Here is a 24,431-nt window from a genome sequence, read left to right on the forward strand (position 1 = left end):
CACACACACACGCCACTGCTTCGCTCTGCAGAGGAAACGTTTCAAAAGTCGCCTCACCAGTTTCCTTTTCAGCAGGGGGGTACCCTCCGGGGTCGGGGGCTCCACCGTGGAAGTCTCCCCAAAGTCTCCAAGCCCCCCGGGATGGTCGAAGCCGGGCATTCGCCCTCCCTCCTTCTCCTCGCTGTCCTCCTCCTCTTCCTCGCCTCCGCCCGAGTCCAGGTGATCTGCGGTTCCGTCGGCCTCTTCGATCTCTCGGATCCCCGGTTCGGGTGGCAGATCCCCGTGAACCTCATCCTGTGTGGGGTCCGGCATGTCGGCCAGGAGCTCCGTCACCGTGATCTTCTTGGCCCCCTCCACCAGGCCCCCTCCGAACAGCGTGTTCCAGATGAGCACGAAGAAGCCCTTGCACACGCTGTAGATGAAAATCATGATGCCCATCAGGACGGTGTAGACGAAGGTGACCAGGCCCACCACCATGTCCTTCAGCGTCATCTTCCTCAGCTTGCGGTAACGGCGACGCAAGTTCCGGAAGGTGAACATGTTGAAGAAGTTCACCACGCTCTTCAGGAAGTCGGCGAACGCCGAGCTGGATTCCGGGGGCGGCTCCTCGCCGTTGGCGTCGTCGCCCTCGCCGCCGTCTCCGCCGTTCCCTCCGCCGCTCCCTCCGCCTTCCTCCCCCTCCTCCTCGTCCTCCTCCTCCCCCGTCCCTTCCTCCTGCTCGGAGATCTGTGAGGCGATGTTCATCTCAAAGATGGTGTCCTCGCAGAAGTTCACAAAGAGCTCCATCTTCTCGCTCTCCGCCCCGTCGTTGACCACGTCGAAGATGAACTGCCGTTTGGACTCACGGACCTGGGGCATCTCCCACTGGTTCCGGTTGGCCTCGCTGATCTCAAAGTAGATGCGTTCGATCTTCCTGCTGGCGCCCATGATCTCGATGCGGCCAAGGAAGGGGCGGAAGTAGATGAGCACGCACTCGGCCTGTTCCAGGAAGTTCTGCAGACGCGTGTCGTGGGGGACGTGCTCGGACAGGTTGGTCAGCAGCACGGCGATGTTGAAGCCGATGTCCTTGGCGGGTTCCTGGAAGCGGTCGGCGAACTCCTCGAAGTTGATCATCTCGTTCTCGTCGGCCTCGGAGCAGGAGAGCAGGAACTGGATCTCTGAGGGGGAGTACTGCTTCTGGCTGTCCATGGCCTTGGAGAAGTCCTTCTTGGAGATGAGCCCGCGGGGGTCCGTCACGTAGTCGCGGAAGGCGTCCGACGCCACAATGTCCTTCAGCTTGAGGAACATGTCGAAGAACTTGAGGATCATCTCCACGTTGCTGGAGGACTCCACCAGCATGTCCACCATCTGCCTGGCGATGGTGCCGTTCACAATGTTGCCTGGCAACGGGAATCAAAGAGATGGGAGTGTGTTAACGTCCTGGGCAGGACCTCAGTTCTCGGGAAGAGTAGGACGGAAGATTCCACAGCGAGGAGTGAGAGAGAGGTTAGTCTTACCCTCGAGGAGAGACAACAGCATGACCACCATGTCCTTCTGGAGATCCAGCAGCTCCTTCAACAACCCGATCTGACTCGAGTCCTGCAACACAAGACATAACACACACACACACAGAAAAAGGAAGAATGATTTCAACAGCTGTTATGAAGCAGTTAAGAGTGCTGTCATCAGGTGACAAAACAGCTCAGGGTAGAAACAACAGCAAGTGGCGTTTTTTTTTTTCATCGCTGTCACTGACAAGACTAAATGCTACATTTGCTGACACCGCTAATTTGAACAAACTGATCACTAACTGAGTGACACAGAAGAAGACCTGTTCATGTACTGGGCACAGTATAAAAGTAGTGAAATGTGCGTTGGCACAGAGTGATGAAATGACAGGAGGTAGAAGGTGAGACTGAGATCACCTTACCTCTGAGTGTGTTCTACTCCAAAAATGATCCTGGGTTTGCATTTCCAAACAACAAATGTGTATTTTTACCATTACATAACAGTTATAATTTACATCATAGACAGACAGAGGAACAGACAGGCAGGCAGACAGGCTGACAGATGGTGGTGGGTATGGAGATGAGAGAGGGGAGCCTGCCACTGAATAGAAGTGATCAGGACCGCCCAATCAGGGCTGCCCATCCTATCTTCCAGTTACAAGCCACACCCTCTTCCTCCAGGTGAGACCCACACACTCGTCTCCCATGGAAACGCGTTCCACCCCAAACAGGGCTATGTTAGAACTGAACTACATCGGTCTATAGGTCAAACTGATATCTAGTCCAATATATATATATCCTGATATATAGTGAAAACTGTTATTGCTGCAGACTGATCAAAGTGGGAGAGCATGGAATTTAAATGTGAATGACCGGGATTCTAAACACATGAGCAGCGGATGTCAGTGAAAGCATTGTGGAGCTGTGACAGTCTCGACCAAGGGTGGACAACCCTGGTCCTCGAGAGCCACTGTCCTGCATGTTCTAGATGTTTCCCTGCTCCAGCCCACCTGATTCAAATGAATGGTCATTACCCGGCTTCCACAGAGCTTGAAAACAACCCATTCATTTGAAACAGGTGTGTTGGAGCAGGGAAACATCTAGAACATGCAGGACAGCGGCTCTCGAGGACCAGGGTTGTCCACCCCTGGTCCAGCGCCTACAGAGCTCAGAGCCCTCGAGCTGGCTTGAGGTTCGCCGTTCCCTGGACGACTGGGAAGTCCTCATAATGACACGAGCGCGACGCAGGTGAGTGCATGAGAGGCACAGGCCATATGAAGCAGGTGAGCAGTCTGCGGTTGAGATAGCATGGGGGAAAGAGACACAGATTCTTACGCTAGTTCGTTGTCCAGGGTCTGGGTGCATCTGACAGGGTTATACATCAGAATAAAAATGTTATCCATCAACATTTTTGATTCATTTTTGCTGTTGAATAATCTCTCCCCCTAGGTTGTTAACATCACAAATGTACGGCAGCAACAGAATCATCGAGAGGTTTTTGGTTTGGAGCGCCTCTTGCTTTCTGTCAAACCACAGTTCAAGTAATGTATATGTAAACCTACATTCCTATATCAACCAGTCTTGTTTTGGGGAGAGATCTTCAACATTAACACAAAAATGAGGTGTACATAGAGACAGGCTGTGAGTGTTAGTCAAACAGGGTTAGTCACACCAACCGTAGCACACTAAGAATTTAGGGGTGGGATGTTAGATATTGTATAGTAGCACACAACTAGCACATCTTCAACATGGATTAAACCAGATTAAACACAGTGTCAGTACCTAATTTTCAATAAAGTGAAGTAGTAAGTTGTACTTTGGGATATAGGAGCAGATGTCACAAGAATCCAACCATTTTAAGGTGGAAGAAGGATCAGATGAAATCCTGTTCATATTGTGGTAGGTGCCTTTGTTCTATCACTGTTTGGTCTGTAAACACCAACCCTCGGCCCATGGTTTCCTGAATCATTGTTTCTACGTCTGAGATCGGGTAAACATAGCCTTGTAAATCATAACCATCTGGTAAGGTCATTCCCCGTTTTCACTCTGAGTGACACGAAGCATGAGTGTAGAGCTGAGTCTGGTGTAGCAGATGACAGCAGACCAAAAGGTCTGAGGTAGCTCCCGGTGTTTGTGCCCTGTCTATAGAGGCTGAAACAAGCTGTCTAAGAGCAGCCACCACAAAGGAACAGAGGGGAACCAGCCCAACAAAAATGAAATAAAAAGGAATCAAATAAATACATACTTTACGCTGCAGGGATCATGAGGAAAACAGTTCAGAAAATTAGAAATTGAAGTGACGACGTGTTCACTTTTCAGTGAGACGTGTTTACTTATTGTGATGATATTTCCAATGACTTTGCAACAACAACACGAGACAAACATGATTCTTGTCAATCTGTGTCATCTGGTGATGACACTTTTAATGGAGTCTGTATTTGGGGATGTGTGGTTGCGTTCATACCTGAGCCAGCTTCATCATCATATGAGCAAAGACATGCAGGAATCCAACCACTGCATCCCACAACCTGCTGTGGGCCAAGGACTGCTGGTTCCCTGTGCATGGACCCTGTCAAAGAAAGAGAGATAGTGTGTGTTAGAAAATGTTATTTGACATCATGTCTACATAGACCCAGTGAAGCTGTAAGAGAGCAGGGTGTTCTCACCTGGATGTACTCAGTCAAGCTGTTGAAAACCTGCTTGGCTACCGTCATGGCCTTGGAGAAGTTCCTCTTGCCTGGAGCATCAATGATGTCCTTCCCAGAGTAGTACCAGTAGAAGTCACTGATTGACTCCTACAGAGCCACAGACAGGATCATAAAGAAGTTGTAACGGATGGGCAAGACAGATACCTAATGATCTATTGTTTGAAAATAGTAAGCAAAAGAGAGAACATTTGATAGAGAAATAGGAGTGTGAAAAGGACAGAGAGAGAGACAGAAAGAGAGAGAGAAAGAGAGAGTGTGACAGAGACAGACAAACAGAGCCTGGCTGACCTGCAGCCGGAGCAAGTAGTCCACAGTGCAGATGATGATGTTGATGGTGGTGGTGCTGCCAGTCTGGGTGCGAAGGTAGTTCTGGAAGTCTACAGACAGAGGGAACCAGAGCGTTTAGAGGACAGAGCGGCGCGTCGGCGCGTCCTTCACCTCTCGAAGACGGACGCTAACTCACCGTTGTTGTGGCCCTCACACAGCAGCTGGAGGAAGCGGAACAGGTCGCAGGTGAACTCATCATCCGCCATCACCTTCTCATCTGAACAGAGGGTCATAGGTCAGAACAGGGTGCAGAGAGAGCTGACTCCAGGATCCTTATGTAAGGGATGAGTGAATGTTGCTACATGTCTTTACATGTGTGTTTGAGATGGAGTATGCGTGTTTGGCAGTGAATGAGGAAAGTTTAAGAGTGATGAATTGAGTCAGGTTGATGATGGATGACCTTGGTAGTGAATGGCTTGTGTGTGTGATAAACGTGTGTGTGTGATAAACGTGTGTGTGTGTGTATGTGTGGGGGGTGCATATCTGTGCCACGGCACAGAAGCGTGAATCAGACGACACACGTGTGAATCAGCACGACACACACATCACTTCTTCACTCATTAGCATGTTAGTAGGAACCACAAAGACCTTGGAAAGCACAGCCGTTTGTCTGCTCCCTGGGAAACGGACGGCAGACCTTAGTGCCGGCCGTCCGGAGCAGAGGTGGCTCGGCCCTCTCTGTCGGTCTTTTACACACCTGCACTCAACTCACCAAAAGAGCCAACTCCCCACTCTCAAACAGACAGTTAGAGACTCATGGACGAGACAGACTGAAAGAACAGAAATACTGTCACATGAATATGAATCACTGGACAGAGCCTCATCTGGCCACGGATAGCCTGCTGCACGGAGAAATCACAGGTAAAGAGAACGCACAGTTGTCTATAATGGGAATGGACAGACACAGAGAAAGGACATGCTGCGCGTGACAGCACAGAGAGAGACGAAGACGCCATGACACAAAGACACTCAGTCATGCTGGACAGATCTACTGAACTCCGGTATGTGTGTGGGTGTAGGAGGGCGACGGAGGGTCGGGAGAGGGCAAGAGAACCACATTTAGGCGGAGCGGGGAACACAACAGGACAGTGTGTGGGGGTGAGGGGGCCAGGTCAGGGGGCGGACAGGGTGGAGGCCCTGGGTCCAGAACCCAGGCCTGGCAGTGTGGAATGGTAGGAGAGAGAGGATTGGTAGTTAAGAATTCTATGGTTATTGATGTGGGGACAACAATCCAAAGGGGATGAGAATGGTTATTGGTGATTTTGTTTATTAGCAGGCATACATTTGGAATTATCGTGAGTTAGTAGCAGGTGAAATACTCCGGGTACTATGTAGACACAAAGTTTTATGGGAAATAAAACACGTTAGACACTGGTAAAGAAACGGAAGAAATATTAGTTATAACAGTGCATTAATTTATTAAAATGTCAGTCTAACCACGTACTATCTAAAAACGTGAAAACACTTTAAATCAATAGACACGTCCAGATGCTCTCGGCCAAAATTCGGTTACAAAAACAAAGTAGTGAGCCACGTCGCTCCAAGATCAAGGAGTTGTGTCCAGTCGGTTTTTGTTATGGCACAACCACATGTTAAATATGCATTAACAATCAAACCGTGTCAATCTTGATTGTCAAGAGCATCCTTTGGTTATATGTAACACTGTAGTCCACTAACAACAGATGAAGAGGGGAATTAAATGATTAGGAAAGAGTTTGAGGGGAAAGTCAGTGAGCGGTGGCTGTTTTCCTGGTCTAGAGCCGACTGAATGCCGCTATCTCTGTCAGGGTTGTGGTCTCTGTTGAAGAGGGAGTTCTAACGGAACCTCTCGCTGTATAAAACCTGAAGTTCGAAGAGTTCTTTCTGAGGATGCATATCATTTCAGGGACTTCTAAGACCCATGGTCGCTACAGCTCTCTGTTTCCTCCTGGAGAACACTGATCAGGAAAGGGAGGAGTCAGACAACTTCCTGCTTCCTGGTGATCCGTGTATGAGTTAAGGGAGTTACAGTAGATCTGTGATCGAAGCACTCAAGGACAAAAAACTTTACAATCATTGTTGGTGTCATTAATGGACAAATAAATTATGCTTATGTTTGCCATCAAGTCATCAAAAACTCATGTAATTTGTGACTGTAAAGTTCTCTTGATTGATTCCTTGAGTGCGAAATGAAATGCACATAAAAGACTGGTCCGGTGAAGAGGAGTGGAAAGAGAGGGAGGACAGAGGGGAGAAAAGAGAGAGAGGACAGAGGGGAGAAGAGAGAGACAGAGAGACAGAGAAACCCAAAATTTTGTATTTACCACGCTCTAGCTTCATATCTGAAAACCAAGGGAGAACCAATCAGTGGGAGGGGGAGGGGCTCAAAGAGGAGGGGCAGAGCGTTGTGGGTGGAGGGAGAGAGCGAGACAAAGAGCGAGACAAAGAGCGAGACAAAGAGCGAGGGAGAGAAAGAGGGAGAGAAAGAGGGAGAGAAAGAGGGAGAGAAAGAGGGATGCGGTGAGTCCAGGACAGCAATCCCAACGTTTGTCAGAGGAGCAAAAAGTACGTACCAGTCACAACTTTGATTCATATAATAAAACAGCTTTATGAATCTCAAACTGCTTTTTGTACTGTAAACACACCCAACACACAAACCCCCCATACACACACACACACTCATCATACACATCAAAAAACACAGATGCATTATGACAATATGAATCTGCTGATATGACTGTTAGAGCTGTAGGGGACCAGGGGAAACCATACTCACTTGATCCCTCTTCAGAAACCATGCCAAGTCCCTCAGCCTTGTTCTGTCTTTCAAAGGCGTTCAGGTCCAGAACACTGGCAAACATCACACAGCCATTAGCAGACATCAGACTAAAACAAACATCACACAGCCATTAGCAGACATCAGACTAAAACAAACATCCGACTGTCAGCATGCGTTGGACTGAGTCCATTTGAGAGAAAAAAATGCTTTGAGAACTGGAGTCTCCTTCAACAGGGTCATTATTGTGGTCGTCGCCATCATTGATGTCTGACTGTCACTACCATTACTTGTTTTTATCCACATCATCATCATCATCATCATCACTATGGTGATGAGATCCTCCTCCTCATCAGGATGAAGAACAGACCTGCAGGTCTGCATCAGAGCCTGCATGCTCAGGAAGAAGCCCACATCCTTCTTGTCCTTCAGGTAGTCCAGCATCCTCTACACAGAGAGACAGAGGAGATGTCAGGAGGGAATTACTTTTACCTCCCCTGTCACCCCTCTAATATAACTCTCTGTAAAACTAAATAAACAGTTGAGAGAATCTGAGGGGACTGGGGCAAGTGAGGGTTAGTCTGGGGCTGTAGACTGGGGCAAGTGAGGGTTAGTCTGGGCCTAAGGGCTGTGGACTGGGGCAAGTGAGGGTTAGTCTGAGGCTAAGGGCTGTGGGCTGGGGCAAGTGAGGGTTAGTCTGGGCCTAAGGGCTGTGGACTGGGGCAAGTGAGGGTTAGTCTGGGCCTAAGGGCTGTGGACTGGGGCAAGTGAGGGTTAGTCTGAGGCTAAGGGCTGTGGGCTGGGGCAAGTTAGGGTTAGTCTAGGGCTAAGGGCTGTGGACTGGGGCAAGTGAGGGCTAGTCTGGGGCTAAGGGCTGTGGACTGGGGCAAGTGAGGGCTAGTCTGGGGCTAAGGGCTGTGGACTGGGGCAAGTGAGGGCTAGTCTGGGGCTAAGGGCTGTGGACTGGGGCAAGAGAGGGCTAGTCTGGGGCTAAGGGCTGTGGACTGGGGCAAGTGAGGGCTAGTCTGGGGCTAAGGGCTGTGGACTGGGGCAGCTCCACCCACCTGCTGTACGTCACTGTTGCCCCCATTGAGGATGGAGATCCCCAGCTTGAGAGTGGAAGAAACCATGACTCCCGTCTCACCTGAGGAGGAAACACACACCAAATGTCATTGTGAAATGGTGTATGTGTGTCTGTATCTGTGTGTGTGTGTATTTGTGTGTGTATCTGTGTGTGTGTTTCCAGCTCCAGTACCTTTGCAGGCACTGATCATCTGCAGCACCATCTCTGCCGCTCCTCTGTTGTGCAGGCGGGACTGCTGGTACAGCAGCCTCTGTTTCTCCATCTCCTTCTCCTGCAGGACGGAGACACAGGGGCGGCTGTAGCCCTGTCACACTGGTCTGCACTGCCCCCCGCACTGTACACACGCAACCACACACACACTCACTGTACACACACACACACTCACTGTACACACACACTCAATGTACATACACAACCGCACACACTCACTCGGGACACTTTAAATTTCCCACGCACAACTAATTTAAGCTAGTCTATGAAGCTACCATGGAGCAAGGCAGAAGGCTAAAAAGTTTAAAAAGGTGTGAAATTCTATTTTCTATGGGTTGAAAAAAACTGAGTATGATTTTTATTATGTTGTGAGTGAAAATGTGCGTGTTAGGCAAGCTAACACGCACACATATATTGTCCAATAAACACCAATACAAGCACACACATTCATACACATATATATATAAGCTCTTCCTTTGGGACAGAAAGTGTATTAGTTGAGTCAATTATTTCAGCTGTTCACATTACCCAGCACAAGCAAACGTTTGAGTACGGCAAACACAGCGTTTGCTTGCTAACTATTATGGAGTAGTAGTAGTAGGATCACAGCAAGCTTCCACCTGCAGTCCGACCGCGGGCCTGACTACTGCGCTTTCTTATGGTTGGTGGCCCTACTCTGACACATGCTCAAAGCAGCAGGGGCTCCTTTAAGAAAGGCTGGTTGTGGTCTGTTAGACTGGTTAAACTGGGAAGCATTCTGCACGTTTCTATGTAGAGTCAAACACGCTGGGCAGTTTGAAGGGCAAGCATATTCTTTTAGAACACTTTACTGAGTCACTTAAGCGGAACAAGCGTGCTAGTCTTAACCTAGCTAACGCCTCGTGGCTAACTCTGAAACGCTATCACAGCAAATGGCAATCAGCTCCTGTTGACAAAAGTTACAGTGTTATGCAAGACCCACCCACACAAATACACAATGCAATTTCCCCACCCAAAGGAGATTCACCAACCCCCTCCCCAACACCCACCCCCCCTCTCTAGCCACCCCTCCCTCCCTCATAGGCCTGGCCGTGGTTTACCCAAGGTGAGGCAAAGTGGAGATGGTTCTCTGGGCTACAGAGGGCTTGTGTACTCACCATGATTTATGTGAATCTACACTACACCGTGTGTGTGTGTGTGTGTGTATTGTGTGTACTGTGCGAGTGTATGTCTGTGTGTTTGTTTGTGTTCTGTTTGAGTGTATGTCTGGCTGACTGTGCAGGCTTTTACTGTAGTCCTTCGTGAGTACAGAGAGGGAGTCTTGTTATAATAAGTCCAATTCAAGGTAAAGACAAACAAAATCGATAGATACCCGAGGTTATTATTAGATTCAAGATCAGTCCAGATACAGGAATGCACAGCCTGACTAGTAGGTGAGTAAAGGGGGCCGTGAGAGGTGGGGGGGGGGGGGGGGGGGGGGGGTGCAAGAGTAAGCTGATTACTAGCAGTAAGGTAGTAATCAAAGGCACAAAGTCAATCTGGCTCTGGGAACAGGACTTCTGTACAGAGAGTGCATCATTCACATCAGATCACATGGGAACACCATGTTTATCCTCATCTGAGGAGCTGCTAAACCTAGAGACGGAGGGCAATGTAGCATCTCTGAATTTACGGTAACGTATCATAACTGTCAACTGACACTGAGTGGAGGTTTGTGATTGTCATGAAAAGACAGTGGATGTTCATTATGCAACAGACATGAAACGTTGCCCTCAAGAACAAGCTATAATCAGCTTTAGATATAGTCTATATCGATTTACAGTACCAGTCAAAATAACCCATTCAATTGAACTTTTGACTGGTACTGTATATCTATATATCACTATTGAACATTTAACCTCTGCCTCATCACATTATCCAAGCCTGTAGACCTAGGATTGTTACATGTGAAGACCATTTAGGTGTTTATCACCAAGAAGTTTCAGTATTCAAAGATGAATCTACGACTAGAATTATTGAAATTAATCACAGGGTTGGAATTTGTGAGTCAAGGTTCTAAACACTCCTAATCTAGTTTTAGACTTTCGAATCTATGCAACATTTTGTTGTCTTTAGTCGCACCATCTCTGCACTCCGTCATGCATGTTTTAGAGACGCGGGTAATTAAGACCAAGACACAGACTTCGGGGCAGAGTCCAGCAAAGGAATGCACAAGTCAGTCCACCATAGCAGGAAACAAATCGACAGATGGTGTGAGAGAGGAAGACTGGAAGAGAGAGAGAGAGATATGCCAGCGGGGGGAGTGTGCGGGGTGTGATGATGGCGCCGTGTACGTCACTCGTGGCGAGATGCTTCTCCGGTGACTCCCCTGTCCCCAGCCCCTGGCCCCCCCATACCATCTCTGTCTGTCGCACCTCAAAGGCTGGCTCCCCCTCCTCCTCTCCCCCTTCGTCCTCCTCACCCATGTGGCAGCTCTGGAGAGAGGGAGAGAGAGAGAGAGACAAAGAGAGAGATGTGTGTATGATGTGTGTGAGAGACAGAGAGTAAAGACAGTAAAGGGGAAAAGGGAAGAATGGGGATGGAGGGAAGATCTCTCGTTAGATCTCTCCAATGACAGCATAGTACACTGTGATGTCAAAACCAGAAGAAAAACACTCACCTTTGCCATAATGTCAGCATATGACATATACAGGTGGTCAACATCCAGTTTACTGCAATGAAACAGCAAAACACATGAAGCCTTTTCTGACAACTGACAAAATGACCTCTATGGCTTTAACAAGCATGAGCTGTGCCCGTGTCCCACCTCTTCTCTGTGAGAGCCGTGCGGCTGAAATGAAGGATGAGCTGGTGGAGAGGGTCTGGCTTCGTCTCTGTCTCCTCCTCTTCCTCCTCCTCCTGCTCCATGGCTTTCTAAACATTGACGATGGAGGGAGAGGGGAGGGGGGGGGATGGGCTCCGTGAAACATTTCTAGAATGTTCCTTCCCTTCTAGAATGTCCCTTCCCTTCTAGAATGTTCCTTCACTTCTAGAATGTTCCTTCACTTCTATTAAACGCTCCAAGACGAGAAAGCTTACTGAGAGGTCGTCAATCATCCTGTCCTCAAAGGAGTAGCCCTCGTTCTCCAGCCAGTTACGCTTGTATCCGTTCAGGAACATGTTGGATCCCCTATGCCTGATGGAGACAGAAGGAGAGAGGAACCCTAATTTAGAACCTTTATTGGCTAATGGGTTTTGTGGACGGGTCCTTTATTGGCTGCAGAAGACCGTTACCTGTGGATAGAGTTAAGAAGTCAGGAAGTAAGGAGAGAGAGTTAGGGCTGAGGAGGAAAGGATTGATAGTTATGAGTGAAGGGGGGGAGGACGAGGGTTGAGGAGGGATATCTGTGTCAGGAGGAAGGGTGAGACGAGAGTTACGGGTGAGGAAGATACTCACCTAGGGATATTGTAGAGTGGACTCATTCTGAAGCAGGCCACCACTGCTCTGCGACGCTGTTTGGACAGCAGCTTGTGCCACACCATCTTCTTTGACTTATACGGACGCTCCGTCTGTGAGAGAGAAAGAAGGAAAGAGAGAAAGAAGGAAGGAAAGGGAGAAAGAGAGAAGGAAAGGGAGAAAGAAGGAGAGGAAAGGGAGGCAGTTGGAGGCAGAGTTGTTCCAGGCCTTGTTACTGTCATGGTGTCATGGTGTGTGTGTGTGTGTGTTTCTACTCACCACCTCTATGTGGTAAAGGACAGCTGACACTTCCTGAACCCTCTTCACCACCTTCACTGGGTCTTCTGCGTCCTCGGCCCTCCCACATGTCTCCTTATACAGGGCCATCTGCCAGCGCATGGACGGGTCCTCCACCTAGAAGGTCCCCAAGGCACAGTCATCAGCAGCTGCTGCACACACTGCGCCCACAACACCGGCCCCACAGACAAGCTGCTCCAGGAGGAAGCGATGGATGGAGATAGAGAGAGATCTTCTCACCTTGCCCTGCAGGTGAAGGTTGTTCTGCAGGAACTCCCTCACCTCCTCATCCGTGTCTTTCTGCGAGAGAAAGTAAGGGACAGTAAAGGACAGCCAATCACGCATGATGAAATGACGACCTAAAATGATGACCCCCCTGGGGTGAAAGCTAAGAAGCTTTAGATCTATTAAATCTGACAGCCCAAAGGTAACATTGCAGAATGTAAGAAGCAGGTATGCAGCATTGTACCAGAGAGTATCTGATCTTAGCCAGGTTGATCAGTTCCTGGTCGGCGGGGGAGCACATGTTCAGGCCGATGGGCAGAAGCTTCTTCAAAGCCGCCACGATGAGGGAGGTCTGCACCGAGTAACGGTCCCCCCTGCGCTTCTTCTTGGTACGCTCCACATCCGAGCCCCCAGCCTAGGGAGAGAGGGTGGGGTCAGACCGTACCATTCCAGTGGGTGTCTAACACCAACCTGATGTTACTGCGACCTGGATCAGAATGGGCGGAGTCTCATTAAAGATGTTCTGTTGTGGGGACTTACCTGTTGCAAATGTGATATATTTATTTTCTATAAGTCCTCTTACTTATTAACACCAAAAAGTAGTCTAAAATGAGTTTATGATGGGGCTGTTATGAAAACAGGTCATAGTGATATTATAAAGTGAGCTGGTGTATGAATGTAGTAATAAATAGGGGGTGTTGGGGAAAGAAGTTACACCAAAAAAACGTGCGGAAAGTCAGAAGATGATTTAGAAAAACACTACAAATCCAACTACATCTTCAAGTCACACTCTCGTCTCCAAAGTGCAACTGGTGCTTCTGGGTGTTAGCACGAATTGTGCTTCGGATAGTGTCACACGATGCTCTGTGTTAGTAGTGTAGTGTGGAGAAGCCCAGCCCCAGCACGGCACACAGGGAGCAGCACAACGCTACAGGGTTCAGCTCACACACTCCTGTCCAGGCCTCGCCAGAGCTCATTACTGACTGTTGTCTGGCCTCTCAGCACCTCCCTCAGTGACTGGGCCGTGTGTGGGGGTGTGCGTTTGTTTGCAGCAGGGTGTGTGTGTGTGTCTTGTCTAGACAGATAGTGAGGTGCTGCAGTGATCAGATAACAGAAGGGTTTCCAGTAATGACCAGCTCACAGCAGGGGAGAGGAGGTGACTTTACTAACTTCTATAACATTTAGTAAGTAAGGTAAGACTGCAAATAAACATGTGAAGATGTTAAACCCCTTCTGTGTCAGTCTGCCACCTCTTAGTGACATTCTAGTTGAATTAGAAAGGGAGAAGCAAAATAAAGTATATATTAGTGAATGTGATGGAGTTGTAGCTGAAGATGATGAAGACTAATTCCCATGATGCACCAGCTGAATTTCCTGGTCATGGGTGGAATGAGAGTGGAGGATTGGTGGTGAGGAGGGTTACGATACTGACAATGTCATGGACGCTGATGGGGAACATGACAGAACAGATGCCCCCACCCTCCCCCCTGAACCCCCCCTTCCCAGGAACATCAAAAATCAACCAACACATTGGCAGCACCCTAAATCAGGGTAGGGTGTGCACAGCCTCGGCCAGGAGGCCGTCAGGAACCACCTGGAGGAAGGCAAACCAGTCAAACTCAGAGTGAGGGGCGATGAGACTCGGTTGCAGCAGGCATCACACTCCAGACTCAACTGGTCTGGGCTGGCCGCTGAGCCGAGCGCCATGGACCCCCCACCGTCACGTCACTACAACCTACGGCCGAGAGCGTTCATCAAGCTTCTCCAGACCCCCACCTCTCACACACACACACACACACACGACTGCTGCACATGTAAGTGTGTGTGTGCATTTGTGCGTCAACATCAGGGTTTGGGTGTCAGCGCTTTGTAGCTGCGCACTACTCAGCAGGAGAGCTTGATGAACAGCTCCCTCATCCCCAGGTCTGCCATGCCATCAGCACAGCGCTCGTGCACACACAGTCTAACCTCTGCATCTCCGGACTAGCGGCCCCGCGCCGTCACCAACACAGAACACAGAGAGAGAACACAGTTAACACCATTCCTGCAGTAGGCCTGAGACCAGAGGATGAAACCCGATTGGTCGCCTGGGACCAGGAAGTAAAGATGTTAAATGAATTCCGTAACACGTACAGGGCCCCGCTATGGAACAGATCCTCAGGACTAGGAAGCATTAGAACATTTAAAAAAAATTGTTTCGAAAATAAGCAATACATTATTTACGTAAATGAAACCCTTAATATTTATGTTAGGTTGGTGGTGTGTGTGTGTGTGTACAGTGTGTGTGTACAGTGTATGTGTGTGTGTCAGCTCTCACCTTGCTCATCTTGCTCTTACTGTCAGCAGTGAGGAAGGACATGTTGTTGATCTCGTTCATCACCACAAAGTTCTGCTCCTCACGCTTAAAGTTCTGAAGAATGAACGGAACGAAGAGGTGGGAAGACAAAGAACAGAAAAAAGAAAGAGGGAGGGAGGGAGGGAGGGAGGGAGGGAAGGAGGGAGGGAGGGAAGGAGGGAGGTAAGGAGGGAGGGAGGGAAGGAGGGAGGTAAGGAGGGAGGGAGGGAGGGAAGGAGGGAGGAGACTCACATGTGGGAGGGAGGGAGGGAGGGAGGAGACTCACATGTGACTTGGACCAGAAGATGAAGACCTCTCCGACCATCCTGAAGAGATCCTCTGCATCTGGGTCAGGACAGGTCAGCCATCGTGCCCTGTTACACAACACCACCCAGGTCATGTTAACAGCTGTTACACATCACCACCCAGGTCATGTTAACAGCTGTTACACAACACCACCCAGGTTATGTTAACAGCTGTTACACATCACCACCCAGGTCATGTTAACAGCTGTTACACAACACCACCCAGGTCATGTTAACAGCTGTTACACAACACCACCCAGGTCATGTTAACAGCTGTTACACAACACCACCCAGGTCATGTTAACAGTTGTTACACAACACCACCCAGGTCATGTTAACAGCTGTTACACAACACCACCCAGGTCATGTTAACAGCTGTAACACAACACCACCCAGGTCATGTTAACAGCTGTTACACAACACCACCCAGGTCATGTTAACAGCTGTTACACAACACCACCTAGGTCATGTTAACAGGGCTTCTGTGTATGGAAATGTGTTTTAATGTGTTTAAGGGGAAAGGGTCTGTATATTCAGATCTTGTTTCTGAGTCAGTTGGTCTAATGCATTAATTCATTAATTAATTCCTTTATGTATGTATTCAATGATGCGTCCTCCATCTTAATTCAGTGTTTAAAATTGCATAATCCTGTGATGTCACAATGCCCTTTCTCGGAACAGGTACTGTTTACGGAATGTTTAATTTAAATGTTTAATCGTCTCCAAGGCAATTAGGATTTTGAGAGACAAAGTCAGAAAAGTTACTTCATATCACAACTGCCTTGCGAATAGTAAAGCCCACTACAAGTATATTTTTTTCTCTCCAAGATGTCGAGTCCACCAAGAATTACCGAAATAATGTCCTTGAAAATGAAGGCCAAGTCTCCAGACTTCAGAGAACCTCAGACTCTGCATCTGGAACTGTACAACCTTGGGATCGTGCCTTTGAGGACGTCCCAAGGGGTGCGCTTGTTCTCAATGCTCAAGCATGCCTTCATGCCTCAAGTTGTGGGGTGTGGAAATCTCGACTACACAGTACCGACCTTTTGGTACGGGCCTGGCACTGGCTTCTGCAACCACGACGAGAACGAGGAACCTCATTTCCTGCCACGCGCTCACCGCCTACGCTACCGCCACAACAACATCGTTTATCCCATACCCCTCCACCCTGACAACTACCGCCAGCTGGTGCTTCAGGCCAACCCTGGGACTCATGTCTTAGCCAATCAGGACTTCCCGTTCCTGGTCTGCTCCCCAATCTTCAGCAGTCGCGGGGATCTCGTGGAGGACAAGTGGAGGCTCTCCCACTACGAGAGAGACGGACGTCTGGGCTTGTCTCTGATGTGTCACATGAGGCTCCGCCCAGGAGGAAGGGCCGGTCGCGCAGAAGCAGAGCCTTCTGGGACGGCGGAGCCGGCTCCGAGCGCCCCCTCTGGTCAGAGGAAGAGGAAGGCCGACTCGGAGAGCTGCGGAGACTCCGCCCCCAAGAGGAAGTCCCTGCGCTTGTGAGGAGCCCTGGTGGCCGTGGCAACACGGAAGGCGTTGGCGAGGGATCCGTCAGGGTCTCCAAGCTCCGGGGTTCTGTGTGTGGCTCGACATGCAGCCCAGAGCAGCATCGGACTGGGCCTCCGGGAGGTTTCCCCCACACGGCGACCTCGCATAGCGAGCGCTATGCGAGCGCTACCTCTGAACATTTTTTCATAAAAGTGGGCTTTATCGAAAAGAAATGACTCCTCTCTGTACTGTCCAGATATAATCTAGTAAGAAACCCCTGTCATTCAGTTTGTATGAAGGTGTGAGTGGGTATGGGTACGCCAGAAACCAGGCATGGCTAACCCTCAAGTACCTGTTGTTGTCCACATAGCGGATGAGGAGGGGGTAGAGGGCGTATAGGTCCCTGCAGAGCACTGCAAACTCGTCCCTGATGGTGCCCTCCTCGCTGTCCACCTCCGTCTTGCCCTCCAGACGCAGGTGGTCCTCCTCCGCCACCACCTTCCCCGCACGCTTCTTCAGCTTCTCCATGGTGGGGATGAAGTGGGACTTGAGCATCTCGGGCATGGCCCTGCTCACGATGGGCTGGGCGAACACTGGCACACACACACACACGCACACGCACGCACACACACACATACACGCACATACACACACACGCAAACGCACACACACAGGGGTCAGTGTCAATGATTAAATCACTGAAAGGTCCTCGACTTGGTTGAGCTAAATTTAATAACGATGTCTTAACGGGTGACATTTTCAATTCAATCAAAACATTTAATATGGTCTATCATGTCATGAAAGGAAATTCAAAAGGGCTCACAAACAGTCTCAAACCCACACCCCATGACCTTGACGTCACGTGGGACTGAGAACACACACACACTCACCTGCCAGCCTCTTCATCCAGGAGGCCTCGTCGATGCCCAGGTTGTTGACCACGATCTTCATGATGCTGCCCAGCAGCTGGTTGAGTTGTTCAGAGGTGACGTTGGTGCAGATCTGGTCCTCCAGGTCGGGGAAGTTCTCCAGGCCCCTCTCCCACCAGCGGGGCAGGTAGTTACACAACATGGGCAGGGTGATCTCGATCACGTGGGGCATCTCCGTGTAGCGGGCACCAGACTCTGCCAGGTGCCCAATCTCCTTCATCAAAACTTCCAGCTCTGGGATGTCTGTACACAGCTCCTCCACCTGGTTAGGAAGGCCCAGAACTGAGGAGGAGATTAGAGTGAATAAGATCACTGATTCGATAACACACTTTAAAATGTGGGCATTGGACAGAGTGACTACACAACATCAGGGAACGGATATGTACGTTACATAATACAAATGGACATGAAGAGAGGAGGGGGGCGAGAGAGGTTGAGGTTGAGGTGACTCACTGGCTCTCTCCCGGGGGGTCTTGGTTGTGTAGACAGAGTAGGCGTTGAACTCGTTGAGAGCAGGCTCCAGGTAGGCCACAGGCATGGCTGCAGCCAGGTGGGCTAGACACTCTCCCAGGGCTGGCCTCTGTCTGCAGGACACACACACACACACAACACCATCACCACCTCACACTGGACACCCCCACCTCTACAGCCACACACACACACACACACAGACCTCATCTCCAGCAGACTACTTACTTCTCTGCATGTGGAGTCTTCACAGTGCCCAGAGAGTAGATACTGCACATGATGCGGTAGCATGATATCTGCAAGTCATCCACTGGGGGGATGAGAGAGAGAAAGAGAGACAGAGACAGAGACAGAGACAGAGAGAGAGAGAGAGAGAGAGAGAGAGAGAGAGAGAGAGAGAGAGAGAGAGAGAGAGAGAGAGAGATGTGTTGAGACAGCATTAAAATAGTCTGGGTTTATGTCTTTGATTGTTGCTTTAATGTAAGGCTAACTCACGAATGACATCATCTCCAAACTGATGCTGGGCGATGTGGTCGAACAGGGAGGTGAGCACCGGAAGCAACGCAATGGTGGTGTAGTTGATGTTCTGGGACACGCCCTTCACCTGTGCACACACACACACACAGACACACACCTCAGTGTACCGCCCAGGGAGAAACTACTAATAAAGACGACAGGGGGGATGGACCTCACCTGGTTCCGACTGGACACCTTGCCTAGTTTGAGGTTCTCCACCATCTTCTCAATATCGTCGGCAGCGCTCTCAAAGAACTGACGCAGCCCTGCCTTCACAATCTCAGGGCCTGATTTCATCACCGTCCTAGGAGACAAGACATAGAGGTGATACACCAGCTTGGAGAGAGAGAGAGACTTATTACATCTGTGGGAAAAACGTTGCTATAAAAAGGACCTAACTCCATCCAGTGGAGGTGAGTATACTACCTGGCATCCAGTGACCGTGACAGGATGTGCAGACAGTTGACCACTGCATTAGCGTCCGTTCCTGAAGATCAAACAGAGCCGCTTCGTTACCACGGTAACACCAACACTGACGTTAAGACCCCCCCCCAACAACAGTAACCATCCCCAAACCTGTATCACACACACACACGCAAGTCTGCGACAAAATACACTAGACAACGTTAAACAAAACGACTTGGATTAATAACAACAAAATATCTGCTTGTTGGTTTCCCCAATAAAGGTGACGTCCTGCTAGGCCTGTCTGTAACCCAGGTGACGGCGTGTCGTTCTGTGGGAGTGATGTCACGCTGCTATGGTGGTGGATGGAGGAACGCGGGTGAAGCGTCTACAGAGGTGCCTCAGGTCAGCCAATCACAACACGCCATGGAGGAGCCAGCACAGCGGCTCCAGCAGTGACACAAACACTCATGCTGCTTCTCTGCACTGCCAGTGACCACCAGACACCCAGAGCTACACAGGGCTACACAGGGCTACACAGAGCTACACAGGGCTACACAGAGCTACACAGGGCTACACAGAGCTTCACAGAGCTGACAGATGAGAGGAGGAGCAGCTAGGACAACCAGGCAGAGCAGAAGCAGAGCTAGAGTAGGGAGAGGATGGTTAGAAAAGGAGGGTGAGGAGGGGGGGGGGGGGGGGTGAGAATTAATCCAGAAGATGAAAAGTTGAAGAGAGTGGAGACAGAGGGTGGAAGTGTTAGACCATCATGCAGGTTTCCTTACCAAAGAGAGAAACTCTGTGTCTCACCAGAGCTGCCAACTTACAGAAGATACTGAGGGAGGGGGAGAGAAGAGGGGAGGGAGGGGGGAAAGGGGGCAAGGTAGGGCAGGAAAGATGGAGGAGAAGGGAGGGTGAGGTCAAAGCAAAAAGGGAGGTCAAGGAAATTAAGGAGGTTTCTACAGAGTGAGGAAAGAGATGGAGGGGTAGAAGGAGAGCTGCAAACAGATACTGACACAAGCCAGATATTGGATTCAAGGTTTATGGTACACAGTTTACAGTACACACACCTGAAGGACAGTCAGGGAGAAAAAGGGGGATTATCCTCATTGGAACAGTTTATTGAGACTGTTTGGAAACTGACCTTGCTATCATTTCTTTCTCCTTGTTGGACGAGATGCCTCCACTGCCCAGGATCTTGGCAGGTGTGGACAGGAAATACAGGCAGTGGTTCTTGAAGTACTGGTTCACTAGCGGCAACAGAATCTAGGACGCAGACAAACAGAGAGGCAGACAATTCGAGAAGTAGCCGTTATGTTACGTGGTTGAATGCAAAAAGTCTTAATGTAGGCAAAAGCACTATTTAAAAAAAAAATGCTTAGTTTTATGGTATTTTTAATTCATGATGCAGTTGTTTCCAAAGATGTTTCACAGTCTGCTAGTCTGGGTAATGAGAAGTGTTGCTGCTGTTTCTGTCTCACTTTGGCAAAGAACTTGATCTCCTGTTCATGTGGCGACTTTTCCACCCTGCCACTGCTAACCACAGCCTCTGAGGACAGAGACAGAGACGACCACATCAACCAAGGACGGTACATTACCGGAACTGATAGTGTTCATGATGTTTCTATCCCCCTACTCCCGCTCACAACAGTACCGAGATGGGCAATGAACTCCTGGGCGATGTCCATCCACTTGAGGAGCTTCTGGAGGAAGCCGTAGGCAAAACGCTTCTCGATGGAGGAGATGTCTTGCTCCATGTCCTTCAGGCCCCTGAGGAACAGAGAGAGAGAGAGAGCGAGAGCGAGAGAGAAACAGTAAAGGTGAAGGCTTGAACCTCTTCCTGGTCACATGGGTTTTATAGAGGAGGAGTCTCGTTACCTGGTGACAGCAAAGCCATTCATCTGCAGGAACTTGAGCAGGTCCTGGGCCTTCTCTCTGTCCCTGGCCTTCTCCTTGGCCGTCAAGGTGTCGTAAGGCACCAGCAAGGGGTGCGTGCCGCCCCCTAAACAAGCCACAGAGCTTGAACTAACAACACACTCAGAGCAGACAACGACACCCAACTGAAAAGATCATTTTCACTCGCACCTTTATCCTGGAGTTCCACCTTCTTCTTTCGGCCCCAGGTGTTGTGGTAGTTTTCAGCCAGCTGTTCAGCCATGGACTGGAGAAAGGGAGAGCATGTGAGGATATTGTGTACCCGCAATGTCATGTCAAGTCACGGTGTGTCACCTACCTGCAGTTCCCTAGAGAGAGCCATAGCAGAGATGTCCACCGGCTGAGGGCTGTAGCCATGGCTGGGGTCGTATGTAGCCTGCAGAGACAAGCCACACCGAAACATAGCACCAGCGGCTGTACTGTATTCCAAAGGAACACTGATGGTTTGAAACTTCCAAAGAGGCATTTGTCCCTGTTTACCTGAGCTGTCTGGGAGATCTTGCGGGACGAGGTGGTAGGCTTCACCACCTCTACCTCTCCATCCCTGGCCTTCTCCAGGGTCCACTCCCAAGCCAGCATGGCCTTGATGGACTCCTTGATGGGCCAGCGGTAGATCTCCTTGTCCTGGACCACACAGAAATTCATTAAAAAAATACATGAATTGAACAGTACATATATAGGAAATACTGCAAGTAGCAATGAGAAGACAATTATTGTTTTTTTGTTCCTGAAAGGTGCTCACCTTTTCAGAGAAGGTCTTGTAGGGGCGGAGCATGGGGTGTGTCTTGGCATTTTCATCCAGCACTTCTCCGTAGGTCCAGTTGCTCTGAATCTGAAAACAGACACAGGATTATCCTGACGATCTGTCAGTCATACTCCAGAACACTGGCCTGGCCTCTATGGAGGACACAAGGACAGACTGACCTTTTCAAAAGCCCACTTGTCATGAGTGTGCTCTGCAAATTTGTTGATGAAGGGGTCCAGTCTCTCTGGGATGATGGTGCTGCAATGGGACAGTCACGGGATCAATGCCAGGTGGTCGTTATTAATGCACCATATCTGTTTTTATACATTTTAATGATTGTTATCATGTCTTACTTGGTGGTCTCCACAGGTTTGGGATCAAAATTGCCTTCAGAATCCACTGAGGCTTTTTTCTCAGTGTTGGAACAGAAGCTGGCGTCCACATAGTCAGGTGGAATAGCCCCTGCGATGGCACAGATGCAGGGCATGGCGATCTTGAACAGCTCTGCATCGAATTTCTGGAACGCGGAAGAGAGAGAGGGGAGCAAGGAGAGAGACAGATACAAAGACAGGAATGACCCCCCAGTTAATGCTAGTAGAGTCGACCTAACCTAAGACGTATGTTGGGTGGAATCCCATGCCGTTGGAGGGAGAGCATTGCATTACATTTACATGTAGTCATTTAGGAGACGCTCTAATCCAGAGCGATTTACAGTAAGAACAGGGACATTCCCCCTGAGGCAAGTAGGGTGAAGTGCCTTGCCCAAGGACACAACGTAATTTGCACGGACAGGGAATCGAACCGGCAAGCTTCTGATTAATAATCCGATTCCCTAACCGCTTAGCCGAGCAGATGCCCACCTTGTGCGCCAGAGACTCGAAGATGCCCCAGAAGAGTTTGCGCGAGAGGTGAAGCTCCTCCTCTGAAGTCACCCCGAAGTTGGCCCAGCCATTGGGGAGGCAGTAGTACTTCCAACAACGCTCGTAGTGATTGGTCAACAGCTGAAACCAAACAGGGAAACAGAGTTACGAAACCCCTGGGCTTTGTCGTGCGCGCGGAACGACAAATAAAATGGCGCGGCCGCGTCGGGTTATAAGGAGAAGCAACACGCTTCACCAGCGTCATAAAGACGACCGCTCTCCCTCACCTTGAGGGGCATCTTAGCGTACTCGTTGAGGATGGGCACGTCGAACACCAGCCTCCTGAGCAGGTGCTGGAGCATGGAGGGTAAGAGGTACCTGCAGAGGAACACAGTTGGAGTATACTGGACCAACGACCAGACCGGAGCACCACAGAGAACCTAGCTAAGGCTAGCACTTCTGTGTGGGGTATGTGGAAGCTCTCTTGGTTAGTAGTGGGGCGGGGGCCGTGCGGCTGACCTGCAGAGGGACATGAGGCACTCCTCGATGACATCCCTCTGGGCTTTGGTGAGGGCGCGGCCGCGGGACAGCCGGTAGATGGTGTGCAGCATGGAGTCGATCATGATGGCGCGGTGGTCCGTGCCGGCGAACAGAGGCGCGCACTTGGTGAGCAGAGGCAGCACGGCGGAGCACAGGTAGCGGTTCAGAGCCAGAGCCATCTCAGTGGTGCTGAACGCCAACTAGAGGCGGGGGGAGGGGGAACACATCAACCACTGGCATCTTTTTACACCGAAAAAAGCCAAGGAAATCAACTCTGTTAGTCATTTAGCAGACGCTCTTATCCAGAGCGTCTTACAGTAAGTACAGGAACATTCTCCCTGAGGCAAGTAGGGTGAAGTGCCTTGCCCAAGGACACAACGTCCTTTCACACGGCCGGGCCAACCGAACCGGCAAACTTTTGATTAATAGCCTGATTCCCTAACCGCTCAGCCATCTGACCCCCACGTTACCCTCTGGGTTCTTCCAGTGTGAGGCTCACCGTGTCCAGGGATGCTGCAGCCCTCATGTCAGGCAGGAAGCCCACCTCCAGCACGTGGAGCAGGAAGTCCTGGTTATCGATACCGTACACTCTGTCCAGGAACAGCACCATGGAAGCCTTGTGGTCCGGACAGAAGCTGGCTGACATCTTAGGCTCAATGGTGTGTCCATCTGTCAATAGATAGAGACAGAGAGAGATATGTACACTGAACATAAAGCACAGCACAAAGAGCAGCTCTATAAATATATCATGTATAAACAGCTAACATACATTAAGAGCTATAATACTAATAATAATATCCAGCAGCTCTGTTTCAAACCTTTGCCAAAGGCAGGGATCTGGACAGCCAGACTGATGACTCCCACCAGGTCCTCTATGGGCACCAGAGACCTCAGGATGGCCCTGATCCTCAGAGCTTCCCCCTTACCCGCTTGGATCAACTGTGGACAAACAGCAGTCAGTCACTACTGTGAAGAAACATGTCCCCTCTTCCCTCCAGACTTATAAAAGTGGATCGTCGGCCTCTCTGCTTACATGCATTTCAGGGGCGCATCTGCCCAGCAGATCGATGAGGGCGGAATAGAAGGACATGATGGCGTTGCCCAGATGGATACGATTCTCCTCAGGCTGCTCCTCGCCACCGAACCTACAGGACGTGCAGAGGAACACCCAAATGTGAATAATGTGTAATGTCTCTCTACTGAGTAGACCAATAAAGGCTTCAATTCATAAAAGAGAGATATGTCTCTCTGTCTAGGGCTGCATAATTGATCGAATTTAAATCACGATTTTGGCTTTCCACGATCAAATTCACGTGATCGGGCGATATTTAAAATGTGTCATTCCGTTCATAGTATCAACGGTTTTTGTTGTTGTCCTTTCTTCCTCTTTT

The 24,431-nt window shown here is 49.8% G+C and overlaps 1 protein-coding gene across 5 annotated transcripts in view; it reads right to left on the bottom strand.

Moving 5' to 3' along the window:
• The window catches only part of ryr1b (ryanodine receptor 1b (skeletal)), a 62,139-nt gene that overhangs the window by 5,974 nt on the left and 31,734 nt on the right, over positions 1-24,431 (bottom strand). For 3 of the 5 annotated variants that reach the window (XM_047035454.1, XM_047035453.1, XM_047035458.1), the window contains 46 exons: positions 24,074-24,185; positions 23,859-23,979; positions 23,540-23,709; positions 23,020-23,240; positions 22,788-22,878; positions 22,501-22,641; positions 21,994-22,157; positions 21,820-21,898; positions 21,638-21,727; positions 21,376-21,519; positions 21,194-21,271; positions 21,046-21,121; positions 20,839-20,962; positions 20,615-20,730; positions 20,442-20,509; positions 20,105-20,226; positions 19,746-19,795; positions 18,982-19,042; positions 18,733-18,859; positions 18,535-18,643; positions 18,268-18,349; positions 18,025-18,155; positions 17,533-17,853; positions 16,995-17,235; positions 15,130-15,217; positions 14,826-14,918; positions 14,477-14,491; positions 12,753-12,923; positions 12,524-12,583; positions 12,266-12,400; positions 11,987-12,099; positions 11,629-11,725; positions 11,357-11,463; positions 11,210-11,261; positions 10,947-11,024; positions 8,533-8,632; positions 8,342-8,421; positions 7,648-7,724; positions 7,278-7,351; positions 6,826-6,843; positions 4,659-4,739; positions 4,484-4,572; positions 4,154-4,282; positions 3,952-4,056; positions 1,497-1,578; positions 58-1,379 (listed from right to left, as the gene is read on the bottom strand). In XM_047035454.1, the coding sequence (XP_046891410.1) occupies positions 58-1,379; positions 1,497-1,578; positions 3,952-4,056; positions 4,154-4,282; positions 4,484-4,572; positions 4,659-4,739; positions 6,826-6,843; positions 7,278-7,351; positions 7,648-7,724; positions 8,342-8,421; positions 8,533-8,632; positions 10,947-11,024; positions 11,210-11,261; positions 11,357-11,463; positions 11,629-11,725; positions 11,987-12,099; positions 12,266-12,400; positions 12,524-12,583; positions 12,753-12,923; positions 14,477-14,491; positions 14,826-14,918; positions 15,130-15,217; positions 16,995-17,235; positions 17,533-17,853; positions 18,025-18,155; positions 18,268-18,349; positions 18,535-18,643; positions 18,733-18,859; positions 18,982-19,042; positions 19,746-19,795; positions 20,105-20,226; positions 20,442-20,509; positions 20,615-20,730; positions 20,839-20,962; positions 21,046-21,121; positions 21,194-21,271; positions 21,376-21,519; positions 21,638-21,727; positions 21,820-21,898; positions 21,994-22,157; positions 22,501-22,641; positions 22,788-22,878; positions 23,020-23,240; positions 23,540-23,709; positions 23,859-23,979; positions 24,074-24,185 (6,205 nt within the window). The remainder of the gene's footprint in view (positions 1-57; positions 1,380-1,496; positions 1,579-3,951; positions 4,057-4,153; positions 4,283-4,483; positions 4,573-4,658; positions 4,740-6,825; positions 6,844-7,277; positions 7,352-7,647; positions 7,725-8,341; positions 8,422-8,532; positions 8,633-10,946; positions 11,025-11,209; positions 11,262-11,356; positions 11,464-11,628; positions 11,726-11,986; positions 12,100-12,265; positions 12,401-12,523; positions 12,584-12,752; positions 12,924-14,476; positions 14,492-14,825; positions 14,919-15,129; positions 15,218-16,994; positions 17,236-17,532; positions 17,854-18,024; positions 18,156-18,267; positions 18,350-18,534; positions 18,644-18,732; positions 18,860-18,981; positions 19,043-19,745; positions 19,796-20,104; positions 20,227-20,441; positions 20,510-20,614; positions 20,731-20,838; positions 20,963-21,045; positions 21,122-21,193; positions 21,272-21,375; positions 21,520-21,637; positions 21,728-21,819; positions 21,899-21,993; positions 22,158-22,500; positions 22,642-22,787; positions 22,879-23,019; positions 23,241-23,539; positions 23,710-23,858; positions 23,980-24,073; positions 24,186-24,431) is intronic. The other 2 variants (XM_047035457.1, XM_047035456.1) reach the window with 2 other exon arrangements.

This window comes from Hypomesus transpacificus, chromosome 15 (assembly GCF_021917145.1).
Source record: "Hypomesus transpacificus isolate Combined female chromosome 15, fHypTra1, whole genome shotgun sequence".
NCBI lineage: Eukaryota > Metazoa > Chordata > Actinopteri > Osmeriformes > Osmeridae > Hypomesus > Hypomesus transpacificus.